The 12,975-nt window shown below is 46.4% G+C and overlaps 2 protein-coding genes across 2 annotated transcripts; one reads left to right on the top strand and one right to left on the bottom strand.

Annotated features, from left to right (window-relative positions):
• Nucleotides 1–1,334: 1,334 nt before the first annotated feature.
• On the top strand, nt 1,335–9,630 carry LOC127344056 (receptor-like serine/threonine-protein kinase SD1-8). The gene is made up of 8 exons (XM_051370278.1): nt 1,335–2,225; nt 2,309–2,876; nt 7,652–7,783; nt 7,908–8,083; nt 8,348–8,558; nt 8,640–8,877; nt 8,962–9,112; nt 9,197–9,630. The coding sequence occupies exons 1-8, from the start codon at nt 1,485–1,487 to the stop codon at nt 9,503–9,505; spliced, it is 2,526 nt and encodes an 841-aa protein (XP_051226238.1). The 5' UTR covers nt 1,335–1,484; the 3' UTR covers nt 9,506–9,630.
• Nucleotides 9,631–10,567: 937 nt separating this feature from the next.
• On the bottom strand, nt 10,568–12,969 carry LOC127344057 (uncharacterized). The gene is made up of 6 exons (XM_051370279.2): nt 12,614–12,969; nt 12,145–12,392; nt 11,803–12,061; nt 11,319–11,498; nt 10,968–11,123; nt 10,568–10,881 (listed from the first exon to the last, which is right to left on the bottom strand). Exons 1-6 carry the CDS (start codon nt 12,683–12,685, stop codon nt 10,714–10,716), a joined length of 1,083 nt encoding a protein of 360 aa, XP_051226239.1. The 5' UTR covers nt 12,686–12,969; the 3' UTR covers nt 10,568–10,713.
• Nucleotides 12,970–12,975: the final 6 nt, after the last annotated feature.

Below are 12,975 nucleotides of genomic sequence, written 5' to 3' on the forward strand. Positions count from 1 at the left end.
CGCTCACATACACCCACCCCTATGAACACACACACGCACACCCTATCCCTATGAGCACCTCCGGAAGACTGAGCCGGCGGATTGGATCTTGAAATTGACTATACTATACTTAGATATTTGAATTCACTATACTATACTTAGATACATACTTTTGTTATTTTTGTACAGCCTAGAGTACACATTATTCACAATTGATAGTTTGCACGTTTATGCAATACTTTATTAGCTACATCTTGATTTATTTTTAAAAAAATTCAAACTCATAAATATTATTTTATCTTTAGAAAAAATCGCTGCAGCCCATATGCACCAAACGAGAATCTTCAGGTAAGTTGTTGAAGATGCTCTTATTCATCATAGAGTGCTTTTTTATTTGACAAAAATTTCCATAATAACAAATGAGCCTATGGTGTACGTTCTCTTTTTTATATCTGGCCAATTCCTAGTTGCTTGGTGTTGTCGTCGTCCCATACCTGCGAGCCGCGTTGCGCCGGCGTAAGGTCTCGCGGATAGTGGTGTCCTCGCACCACGACCGCTCATTGTTCGGCCTAGGCACTGACGGGATGCCGATACCACCGTCCTTCAGCGTCTAGCCCGTCAAAAGGCGCATGTACGGCTCAGCGACGTACTAATTCTCGTGGAGATCCCAACCGCCTAGGCCTCTTCAATCGTTGGGCTGCGTGGCCTGAAGCCATTCGCCGCGGCCGTTGCACATTGGTGTGGTAGGCTAGGGTTTTGTGGGCGGTGCGTGGGCTAGAGAAGTGATGAGAGGCACATGCCGGGTTATATTTATCGTAAGAAGGCAGACGAGGAGGGTCTCTGTGCAATAACTCTGACATGTGGGTAAACCGCACGCCGCCACGTGGGGAAGGTGCCGCGTCGATGACATGTTGTCTGCCACCACCTAGGGAACCAGCGTCGTCTTAATTTCACAAACCGGCCGACCGACCAAGCCGTTGTGTCCATGATAGGGTTGACCTAGCTGTCGATAGCATTGATCCGGTGCCTCTAGCCCGTCCTCTGCGGGTCGATGATGGTTTCGGAACGCCGGACCGCGTATTGAGCCTCGCGAGACAAAAGAATCAATATAGGACGTGTGATTAGAGGAGACTTTAGTCTGGGTCCCTCAAATCTCTTCGAAGGGCCATTTGAGGGACGCAACTGATATGGTCTACCACTGTTCTCATTATGACAGTATCCTGTAGAGCCACCAAATTTGAAAAGCTCTCCCACTGGCTCTGTAAACTCAATGAGCTCCTACGAATATGTAACGAACTTTGTGGCAGCAATTGGAGAGCCTGGAGAGGAGCTCACGTCCTCTTAAAAACGAGTCTCCCTTTCCAGGTTTGCAGTGAGCAGCCAATGTCCAGTCTCCACTCCACGGCATGCGACAATCCTCCACCACCACCCTATCCTGCAGCTCCCGTCCAGAACGCTAGCGTACAACCCACTGTGACGTGGTAGCGCCACTCATTTTCAGAGCAATGGCGCCATTCGCTTGCTACATCCTCCTCTCCCTCCTTCTCTTGTTCACGGCATGCCATGCCAGAGACACCGTCACGCCGGGCCACCCCCTCGCCGCGAACGAGACGCTGCTCTCGGAGCCCGACGGCAAGTTCGTGCTCGGCTTCTTCACCCCGCCGGGCGCCAACAACACCTACCTTGGAGTCTGGTACAGCGAGGTCTCCGTCCGCACGGTCGTCTGGGTGGCCAACCGCGAGCACCCAATTCCGGGCGACGCCGCGGCCAACCCGGGCTCCACGCTGTCCGTGTCCGCCACCGGCACGCTCGCCATTGCGTCGAACAACTCCACCGTCGTGTGGTCGGTCAAGCCGGCATCCGCGCTGGCGAGCCCGGCGGCGCGGATCCTGGACAACGGCAACCTCGTGCTCGCGGACGCGGGCGGCGCCGTGGCGTGGCAGGGGTTCGACTACCCGACCGACACGCTGCTCTCGGACATGAAGCTCGGGATCGACTTCGTGACGGGGCGGAACAGGACGCTGACGGCCTGGAAGAGCCCGTCGGACCCCTCGCCGGGCCCCGTCGTCATGGGCATGGTCGCGTCCGCCGACCCCGAGATCTTCATCTGGAACGGCGCCGACACCGTCTACCGCTCCGGGCCCTGGGACGGCGTCCAGTTCGGGGGCGTGCCGGACCTCGTCACCTACAACGACTTCACCTACAGCTTCATCAACAACGCCCAGGAAGTCACGTACAGCTTCCATGTACGTACTTGTTCCGACTTCGCACAACTCACCCAGTTTATTGATCAGATCGCATTGCTTACCCTACTGAGCTCACGACTTAGGTGCACAACGAGTCGGTCATATCGAGGCTGGGCTTGACCGGCACGGGGAGCAACGGCCTGATCCAGCGGTCGACGTGGGTGCCGGCGGCCGAGACGTGGGAGCTGTACTGGTACGCGCCCAAGGACCAGTGCGACGCCGTGTCGCCGTGCGGGCCCAACGGCGTGTGCGACCCCAACAGCCTCCCCGCATGCTCCTGCCTGCGCGGCTTCGTCCCCAAGTCGCCGGCGGCGTGGGCGCTGCGGGACGGCCGGGACGGGTGCGTGCGCTCGACGCCGCTCGGCTGCAGCAGGAACGGCAGCGCCACCGCCGACGGGTTCGTCACGGTGAGGCACACCAAGGTGCCCGATACGACTCGGACCGTCCTGGACATGGGCCTCAGCCTGGAGCAGTGCCGGCAGGCGTGCCTGACGAACTGCTCCTGCACGGCGTACGCCAGCGGCAATGTCAGCGAGGACCGTCGCGAAAATGGCTGGGGCTGCGTCATGTGGAGCTCCGAGCTCACCGACCTGCGCGTGTACGCTGACTTCGGACAGGACCTCTTCGTCCGCCTCGCCGCCGCCGATCTCGGTACGTGTGCAATACTCTGCATCGCATTGCTGCATTCGTACGAGTGTCACTATGCAAATGCAAAGCCCAATATTCAGTAAATCGGTAGAATATATGCCAGCTAGCCACCGTATTCCATACTCGTCCTGTCCTATATTTTTCATTTCTTCATACGAGAGCATCTCTAGTCGCGCACCTCTATGACGGAATAGGTTGTGTTGGCAGTGCTTGCATCCAGCCGGTCTCCCAATATGACCCCTCCAAAACCATTTTTTTATATATAATTTTTAAAAGTTATGAAAAACACACACGGAAATAGGCATAATTTAATTTCTTTCCCACCAGAACGCCACCACATATATTACAACACCACATAGTCAAATGGAAGACGTTGACTCGTCCGTCCCGCTTGTGTTAATGCCGCCAACGTTGCCACCGGTTCGATCCCCATTGTCTGCAACATGTGTCGGCCATATACCATATACTATGCCTTCGCATTGACATTCATGTTCAACGTGTTAGCCATCAAGATCATCATCTTGCTCTCTCAAGCTCAATCTTCCTCTCTTTATTCTTCATTAAGACTGTCCACCTTGCATCATTCTTTTGGTCCCCCAAGGTCGATTTCGATGTGGAGTCGGCGATGCACTTGTCAACTGATGCTTGCACCCTTTCCAATGATGTCGCTCCATCCCTTTCGGCCTTTGTCTTCTTGTTCTCGGTGGAACGTCCTTTCGAGAATAAACAAAATTCATCATAGTGGATCCGTGTGGTCAGGAAAAACTGCTAATCTATTCCTTACCGAGGAGGGCGTACCCATCTACATCTATGATGTCGCCCTTGGAGAGAGACATCCAGATGAACTTGCATTTGTTGCAAGTTTGCATTCTTTTGAACACATGCATCATGTTGAATTCCTTCTCTTTGTTTTGCTCTTGAAACATCTCTAGCGCATCAATGAACTAACCAAACAGGCACACATCAATACATGAGAAATGTTAGTATGCCAATTAAACAAATTTTAGAGCATTTACTTTATCCTCCATCTTCTTGCCACTCTCGGGGGTCTTACGGGAATTTTCTAACGGTTTCCTTGTTGTAAACGTTTTGTATAATACCACCTATACGACATACCCGACTCGTTGCGGGTCATGAGCATGTGCTTGAACTCATTTAAGAGTTTCCGCTCATTGAATTGGTCCCTCATCCTCTTCCAATAGTTGTCGGAGATTTGTTGGGCACTTGCTAATAGGGTCAAGACTCATGGCCTTCCAAGCCTCCGCAAGGCACTCCTCCACCAAGGCCTTCCATTTTGAGCCTCGGCTACCATTCCTCGTTTTGAATTTCTTCCTAGTCTCACCATGGTGGCATTCGGGGATAACGGGAAAAGAGGGTGTTTGGATCATATCCACCATGCTCGCTCTCGCAAGTCTCGGGGGAGAACCTTAATGGGGGCCTCACGCCTACGATTTTTTGGAAATAGGTTGGGGAAGATGGTGACCTGCTCCTTGAAGGGTGCATCGTGGTGCTCCCTTTGCTTCCACCAGCAACGTGTGCGTTGTTGTCAGCACCAGCATTGAGCATTTGGTTGAAGGTGGTGATACTGGACGCCGCCTCGTTCACCGTCTCCTTAAATTTGGTGACACCACGATGCCCTTTGCGGTCGGCCGTGAGCATCGCCCTTCTTTTACATTCCGCTTCCCACACATGCAGTGACATCCCTTCTAGTCATTTCTTGGGCTTCTTCCTAGGTTTAACAAAGGGTGTCTTCGGTGCGGCATGGCGACAAGGGCTAGCGAATTGCATCAACGACGAGGTGGATGTAATAACTGGGAATGGTAATGACGGACATGAGAGGTAATGTTAGTGGTGGGAATAAGGGGGAAATGGGGAATAAATAGGTTTTAGTTGTGTCTATGACAAGGATAACCCACCACTGTGCCTAACGCTCCCGAGTCGGTCCCTATGGGACATACCAGAGTGGAAGTGTTACACACTATTTGGTCATGCCGGCACAAAAGGAGGCTAATGGAACCATGACTGGGCGTCAATTTTGTGTCCCACACCCCATAACCCTTTAGGCCTCCTTTGATTCATAGGATGCGAAAAGCATAGGAATAGGAAAAAATATAGGATTGAGATGTCATGGCTACTTGAATACTATAGAAATATGAAGTGTGTTTGATTGTAGCAAAGGAATTTGACATGAGGTATGACCTCATATTTTTTTTCCTATAGGATTTACACTACAATATTTAAATAGGATTAGTTCCTAATCATACAACTTGTATAGAAAAAAATTTCCATAGAATTCTGATCCTACACAATTCATATACAAATCCTATGAGGTGTGGCCAGAGCTGCTGCCATGAAATCGATGTTTCTTCTTCTTTTTAAATGGCAAATCGACGTTGCTAGAGAGAATTGAAAAGAGCTTTTTAAGCTTGACAGTGACCACATCGGTCCCCAGTTCTTTACTTCCAAAAGCAGGGCCATGCACCTATCCGAAAAAGCGCAAACTTTGATTTTGCACAGCCCAACAAAGCTTAATCATGCAAGGTAGGGCAAAATAGCCACTGCCACCAGATGAGATCTCCACTGCTCCACCGTGCATGTGCATCTCACCTTGTACACGCTCTAGATTTCTCACTGAATGTAGCTCACCAAACTTGCAAAATGTGAGACCACACGTTTTCGCATGCTTCAGGTAGCTCGCTAGTTTCATGTTTCCCTCGTGCACCAAGGACCAAAAAAGAGCACACAATCACTTGATCAGTGGTCGACAATGTTGCCCTTTTTCTTTGAACGGCAGCGCGTGTGAATGCATGCATGCTTGGCAACGCGAGCTGATTGGTTGAAACTGCTCGGTGGCGCCGACTCTGCCAAGCACCACAACTAGTTTTGTGAGGTTCCTGTCGAGCTTCTACGTGCACCATCCACAATCATAGCTTTTGGTATGTTACTCCACCAATGGAATGACCGAGAGGAGACATGGGGAATGCAACGAGATTTCCCCTTCGCTGGAGGAATCAAATGCGTTTTATGGTGTTGTCTGGCATATGCCTGATGTCGATTAGACTGGCGTCGCATGATCGTTTGTAGACCACAAGACAAGTGGCAAGTGTCGCGAGAGGGCATCGTATCTAATGGCAGGTGAAATTTCGCGGGGGAGGATAAAGCCGAAGATAGCGATAAGATGCTCATTGATAATCGACAGAATTATGCGACCTCCAAAGGACGAACCTCCCAAATGCAAATTCTTTGCTTGGTTTGTAATACAAAATAGGACATGAACGGCGAAATCGGTGAGTAATCTTTTTTATGGAAAGAGATCTTTCTGTGGTGTGGTTTCTACAACATTGATCCGGCTACTTGGGCCAATGAAGAGAGTCTGTGGAGTTTTGGTGGTCCAAACTTGCTCTTGAGAGAGAGGCAAGACAAGCAAAGTGATGGCATCCTTGGTCATGCTTGTTTTGTGGGAGATATGAAAGAAATGCAACGCTAGAGTTTTTCGACTAATGTTGTCATTAACTTCATCAAGGATGTAACAAAGGCATGGTGTTTAGCCGGTGCCAAGTTTTTGGGCTGTGTAATTTCGGGAGAGTAGACCCCATGTTTTAAAGCCCCATGGCTGCCTAGGCATGTCTCTAAAACCTTTTCTTAATTAATGAAAATGATAAATCTTTTGCCTTGTCTAAAAAAGCATGGAACTTAGCATGGATTTGCACCATCGTCTGTCGGTGCTTGGATATCTAAGTCATGTTTTTGAATTTTGTTGAAATTTATCGTGTTTTGGAGGTTTGCTTCGGTTACCTTGGATTTTCTTTTGTTTCAAAAAATGTACATCGTATTTCATCGTGTATTAACAAAAGCAAAAGAGCCCACGCAAATCTCCAAACGAAACACGTGGTAGACCTATGCACGGTAAGATGGTGATTTCCATGGCGAAGTCCAAAGTACCACAACGGACGGTGTTGGTTGCAATGCAGAGAGTGTAGCAAACGGCATGCAATGCATCGCACCCAGCCAGCGCTAGCTTTCAGCCTTTCCAGCACAGACCACGTACGGCTCGGCCCCGATCCACGTCGTCGGCAGGAGCGCGCAGCCCCCGCCACGCACCATCTCCAGCTAGCCACTGGCCTAGCATGCCTGCGCTAGTACATGTTCAGTAACAGCAAATCTGGTGCGAATCGCAACCACAGACACACTGTCTACGTGACAGGCATATCAGCCCCCAGCAACCAAGAAATGTGGGTCGGACTAGTTGCCCGGCACCACTCTACAGTATGCCAAAGCTTCTTTCCCCTAATAAGGGTATCAGATGCTGACCTCCCTGAGAATGTGTTTCATGCCCTTTTTTCGAAATGAGAGCATAGCCCCGGGCTCATGTGTTTCATGCCCTGCCGTTCTACGATAGCATACTATGCTTAATTGCTTCCAGGCAGTGCTTAGCCAGCAAGCAAGGCAACCACATCTCTCACACCAATAGCAGCAGCAGCATCAGGGACCTCTTTACTCTGGCCCATCAAACAATACAAATGCAAGACGCCAATCCAACTTCACGAGCATTTGGCAACAAAGCAGTTATGTGTGCAACCGTAAATTGATTCCAAATGCGTTCCTGGGAATATCTTTACCCCGTCCTCAGGTTGTCGCAGCTGTTAAAAGCTTCGACGTCTTTCCCGAGAGCTTCATGTAGCATTTCCTGGGGCTGCTCATGAGTGAAATATACATATTCCACCAGAAGAAAATGTCAAGGCACATGCATCATCAAACTAACCACCGGTCTTGTGCAGGTTCGACAAGCAAATCCAAGAAGCCACGAACAGTGATCGCAGCTGTCGCCAGCATCTCCGCACTGGCATTTCTTTTGGCACTTGCTGGGTTTTTCTTCTGGTCAAGAAAGAAGAAGCTAACAAGAACAACAGGTAGCATCCAGCAGACCTTTGTGATAAAACATGATGTATATTCTAAAAATACATTAGTAACACGTACCTGGACGAAAAGGTAAAGTGGTATTCCTGGATGTTATTCTGACTTGTATTCCTGCAGGATCGAGTAAATGGAGCGGCGGTTCACGAAGCACCAACCCCCGCCGTTACGAGGGAAGCAGTCACGATGATGACTTGGAACTGCCAATATTTGATATGGGGACAATTGCGGCTGCCACTGATGGTTTCTCTATCGATAATAAGCTCGGCGAGGGTGGCTTTGGACCAGTATATAAGGTAGCACTCTAATGGATGAACTTCAGTCGATACAAATGTAAATCTATATAATGCATATGTATGGAAAAAAATAAGCAATATAAAGAAACATGATTAATTTGAATGGAATCGTGAGATTCCATCTGAGCAACTATTAGGTTTCTAGACAAAGGTTATTACAGGAAAGCACAAGCATTTTAAATGAACAAACAGTTAACTACAGCAATTTCAACATCCTGATCTAGTGCTACTGTATGTCTGACTCTGTTTCCTTGAAAATAACAGGGTAAGCTTGAGGATGGACAAGAAATAGCTGTAAAAACGCTTTCAAAAACATCCATGCAGGGTCTCGATGAGTTCAAGAATGAGGTTATGTTAATAGCTAAACTCCAGCATCGGAACCTTGTCCGGCTTCTTGGCTACAGCATTAGTGGACAAGAAAGGATACTTGTATATGAATATATGGAAAATAAGAGCTTGGACTACTTCCTATTTGGTAACCTCTCAACCTTTCTTTTCTGACCCTGAATACTGGCTGATAATACAGAGAAAAACATGTATTTACATATGTGAACAGAAAAATCCAACAGCATCCTACTTGATTGGAAAGTGCGATACAGTATCATAGAAGGCATTGCTCGAGGATTGCTGTATCTCCACCAGGACTCAAGATACAGAATCATACATAGAGATATGAAGGCAAGTAATGTTCTTCTAGACAAGGAGATGACTCCCAAAATTTCTGACTTCGGTATGGCAAGAATTTTTGGCAGTGATGAGACAGAAATCAATACACTAAAAGTGGTTGGCACATAGTAAGTATGGTAACATAAAAAAACAATATTTTATTTTATAAATGAGTTCCAAATATTACTCATATTGATGTTGCTTTTCTGTAGTGGCTACATGTCTCCCGAGTATGCGATGGATGGAGTCTTCTCAGTAAAATCAGATGTCTTTAGCTTTGGAGTATTACTGCTGGAAATAATTAGTGGTAGGAAAAACAGAGGGGTGTATTCCTACTCAAATCACCTAAATCTTCTAGGACATGTGAGAACATACCTCATTCAACACACACAAGCTATGTTCTGCGGTATAACTTCAAAATAACTTGGTCACATTTTTATTCTGCAGGCATGGAGCCTATGGAACGAAGGGAAAGGCATAGAATTAGCAGATGAAACCATGAATGGCTCGTTCAACTCAGATGAAGTACTCAAATGCACCAAAGTCGGACTCCTGTGTGTGCAAGAGAATCCAGATGACCGTCCATTGATGTCTCAAGTGCTTATGATGTTAGCTACTACAGATACTGCCACATTGCCAACTCCTAAGCAGCCTGGCTTTGCCGCTAGAAGAATTCTAACGGAAACAGATACATCATCAAGTAAACCAGGCAGCATATTCAACAGCGCAACAGTTACTATAATTGAAGGTCGATAGAAGGCTAAGTTGCATACTGAAATTACTTGTGGGGTGTGTATTGTCAGTTTGTGGATCTGAGCGAAAGAAAGTACATAATTTTGAATAATACCGCAAACAAGAATGAAGATTGCTTCTTCTCAGTAGCTACTTTTAACTGTAGTAGTCATCATTAACAAGCAATAACAGTTCAGCAATGATTTTAAATTGTACCCCCTCCAGTTCACCAAAATCAACGTTCTGCACATATCTTAAAGTGAAACTTTGGCCAACAATATTGCTTCAAACATTTACACTGGGAACAAATCAACACAGATTTTTCTTGAGAAGTTCAGAATATTATAACTATTGGTGAAAAATACATTTTGAAGACTGTGCCAATATCTTAAACATGACTTTTTCATGAACCAGAGGAGTGGTCGTCGGTGAAAAGTGCAAGAGAAATCAAGTTTTGTTATTAGGTAATATTTCAATTCACCGCATACACCATAACTATTCAATGTCCCGAAGGCGGTCTCAAACTCTCAATTCCTTAGGATATTTTTCTTATTTTGACTTCATTTTCGAAAAAAAAATATGCAAGGGATTTTGCAATTCTCAAGTAAATCATAACTAAAGCAGAATTAGGCATGAGCATCTGTGCAAGGACAAATTAAGAGTCCTTACAGATATCACCTCTGACACAAAATGATTAAATGAAGCACTCAAATAATTTTAAACAGTTCTTAAGTAATGTACTTAGCAATCATAATGGTATCCTTTGTCATCTTATGTCCTGAAATTATGAGCATCTGATATGCCACAATTAATGAACTATATTAGATCACTATGTCATCTCTTATTGGAGTAAGTTTCCCTATTTATCAGTTATAACCATCAAAATATTATTTTCTACCAGCTACCTGAACTTAGCCATACAATAGTCACGAATAGTGAAGTGATACCAAAATCAAGATGTAATTATCATCCATTTAATATACACTCTGTACTAAGCGAAGGGGATTGAGAAATGTAAAGATGATCATAACTTTGAATGATAGTTATTAATTTAATCAGCTAAAATATATATGCCAGGGCGTAAACTTAAAATAAACGAACCCTTTGGATTAGCACATGATGGACAAAAAGTGCCAACTCTGACTACTCTGCTAGCTACATGAGGGGGGAAAGGAGGGGCCAAAAGATGGAAAACCCACTACAACATTATTTACATCTTTTAGCTAATTTGGTCACCTTCGGCCGTTCAAGAAGCTCTCATACTGAGTGCCATTCAAAGTATTATAAACATCAATCCAATTATCAATGTGATCGCGCAATCGTTTAGTATGGATTTTCACATGCCGACTGGATAGCTTTGTCTTTGGCAATTTAAGAAAGTCCAGCACATCTGCGAGCTTCTGAAGAAATAAAGAAAAGCAGACGTTATCTAGAGAAATAAAGGTTGATTAAATTCCCAAACAAGGATATAATGCACGAGGCTCACAGTGTGATTGCTGACCACATCCTCGTAGTACAGAACAATATTTCGTATCTTCTTGAAACTCGCTAAACCATCGGCTGCCAACTTATCAGATCTCTTCAGTTCAGCAATCAACGATTTTGTGTCGATTGTTGGCTTATACTGAGCAAGAACATCTGCCTGCAGTGGAAACAAAAGGATTTTCTTTTAATTCTGCATGCACATCTACAACACTACAGCAGATAAAGTAGTTAAAGGTACAGTAAGATTTATTGATTTCATCATTGCTTTGTGATGCCAAAAGTTGCAGCCACAAACTAAAAATTTATTGCACTCTCGATGCTGAGTACGATCAAGGAGAAAAAGAAAGTGTACCTGGCCTCTGTGATGCACGTGTGCTTTGTGAGTTCCATTTAGTTGCTTGGTGTTTCTATCGTAATCATTTGCCAATATAGAGACATAACGCTGGAGAAGGTTTCTTCTTAAAAGGAAAATTGCAGATACACCCCTTCGGTTGAAGTATGCTGCTATCTCTTGATGATTTTTCATTAGACCCTGTAATTCCACAAGAAAAAAAAAGTAAAACGGGCAGGCTAAGATTATTGGAAAAGATGTAACAAATTAACTAATTGCAGTACAACCAATCTTAGCAATCCTTGAAGCCAAAACTACAGATCAGGGTTCCAAAATACGGGCAGCAGCAGGCAAGACCGGAATATGCAGGTACTTACAGAATGCAATGCGGCATGTACGACAGACAACTATTTACAGAACATATACTTCAGCCATAAAATGATATCAAGCGTTTCATTTCACCTTGTGTGGAATGATCAAATAGTACTTTGATGCCAGACGGTACCTGATTGAGCATCCATTTCAACCCCACGGCAGCCGTGCACTCGTTTTTAGCAGCGCTGCTGACCCAGTCCAGATTGTACAGTTTATCCAGCGTCTTCGTGATCGCTGTGATGTTACTCCGCCTGTCCTTGACAGAGAAAATCTCCCCGTTGGAGCTGATATTCTCATGGCTATTCAGCAGAGTCTCGAACCACCCGCTTCCCGACCTCTGCATCGACAAGATAGCAAAGAATCTAACTGGTGTGCACGCGCATTCTTTCCTAACAAGCAAAAGAACACGTTACTCGCCAGCCTAAAAAACGTAAAACCTAGATAGATGCCCAAGATTAGTCCACCTCCATACCTGCTGTAAGTGTCCGGCGAAGGGTAGTGCACATAAGGTATCTCGCTCTCCGGAACGCTGGAGTTATGGCAGGGCTGCTCCCTCTCCTTCTCGATCATGTTCGTCTGCTTGAGCCCAAACAGCATCCCGTTTTGCTTCAGGGAGAGCGAGAATATGTATACGCCCACCAGGGTGATCAAGGCCAGTATAGCGACCAGCGAGGCGAGCGGGTATCTCCTTGTAGGCTTTGTGTTTACGGTTGATGTATCCTGCATTTGGAAGTGTTGGGTCACGGATGGTTAATTGGCAGGAAAGGGAGGGCGAATGCCACTCTAGTGATAGCTTGATCCGTTGCAGATTAATAATAAAATCATGCAATTGCATGAAAAAGGGTGATTCCAATTTGGGCATATGCCCACAGCAATCATGGCCAACAGATTGCACAAAAAGGGGAGAGGGGGAGACAACAACCAAACAGGATTAGCCTGACCTTGGCCGCGCTGAAATCCTCCACGGCCACCACCACGACCGAGCTGTCGTGTTCTCTCCCTACCTCCTCCATCGGATGGTATCGTCAAACATCAAAGCGCCGCCGGTGGTTCCAGAAATGAACCGGCAAATCCGAATCTTGGCGGAGTTTCTCGAGGCCAACCAAGACCAGAGAAATCTCCCCTTTCTTGGAGGTGATAGGGACCGGGGAAAAAAATGGCAGAGAAAAGGAGGCGGCTTGGTGATCAGGTGGGAGGAGAGGCAGCGGGATGGCACAGGAATTTCGCATCTAGGGGAGAGAAAGGAGGAGGAGGGGTTAGTCCAGTCGTCGGTGGAAGAGAAGTGCGGGCACCTACTCTTGTC

The sequence above is a fragment of the Lolium perenne genome, chromosome 3, assembly GCF_019359855.2.
Source record: "Lolium perenne isolate Kyuss_39 chromosome 3, Kyuss_2.0, whole genome shotgun sequence".
NCBI classification, from domain to species: domain Eukaryota; kingdom Viridiplantae; phylum Streptophyta; class Magnoliopsida; order Poales; family Poaceae; genus Lolium; species Lolium perenne.

Coding starts and splice junctions, on each gene's coding strand:
- LOC127344057 (XM_051370279.2), bottom strand. CDS start 12,685: ATGGAGGAGGTAGGGAGAGAACACGACAGCTCGGTCGTGGTGGTGGCC. Junction 12,393..12,613: donor AGGATTTCAGCGCGGCCAAG/GTCAGGCTAATC, acceptor TTCCAAATGCAG/GATACATCAACCGTAAACAC. Junction 11,124..11,318: donor ACGTGCATCACAGAGGCCAG/GTACACTTTCTT, acceptor TTTCCACTGCAG/GCAGATGTTCTTGCTCAGTA.
- LOC127344056 (XM_051370278.1), top strand. CDS start 1,485: ATGGCGCCATTCGCTTGCTACATCCTCCTCTCCCTCCTTCTCTTGTTC. Junction 2,877..7,651: donor CCTCGCCGCCGCCGATCTCG/GTACGTGTGCAA, acceptor GGTCTTGTGCAG/GTTCGACAAGCAAATCCAAG. Junction 8,559..8,639: donor CTTGGACTACTTCCTATTTG/GTAACCTCTCAA, acceptor ATATGTGAACAG/AAAAATCCAACAGCATCCTA.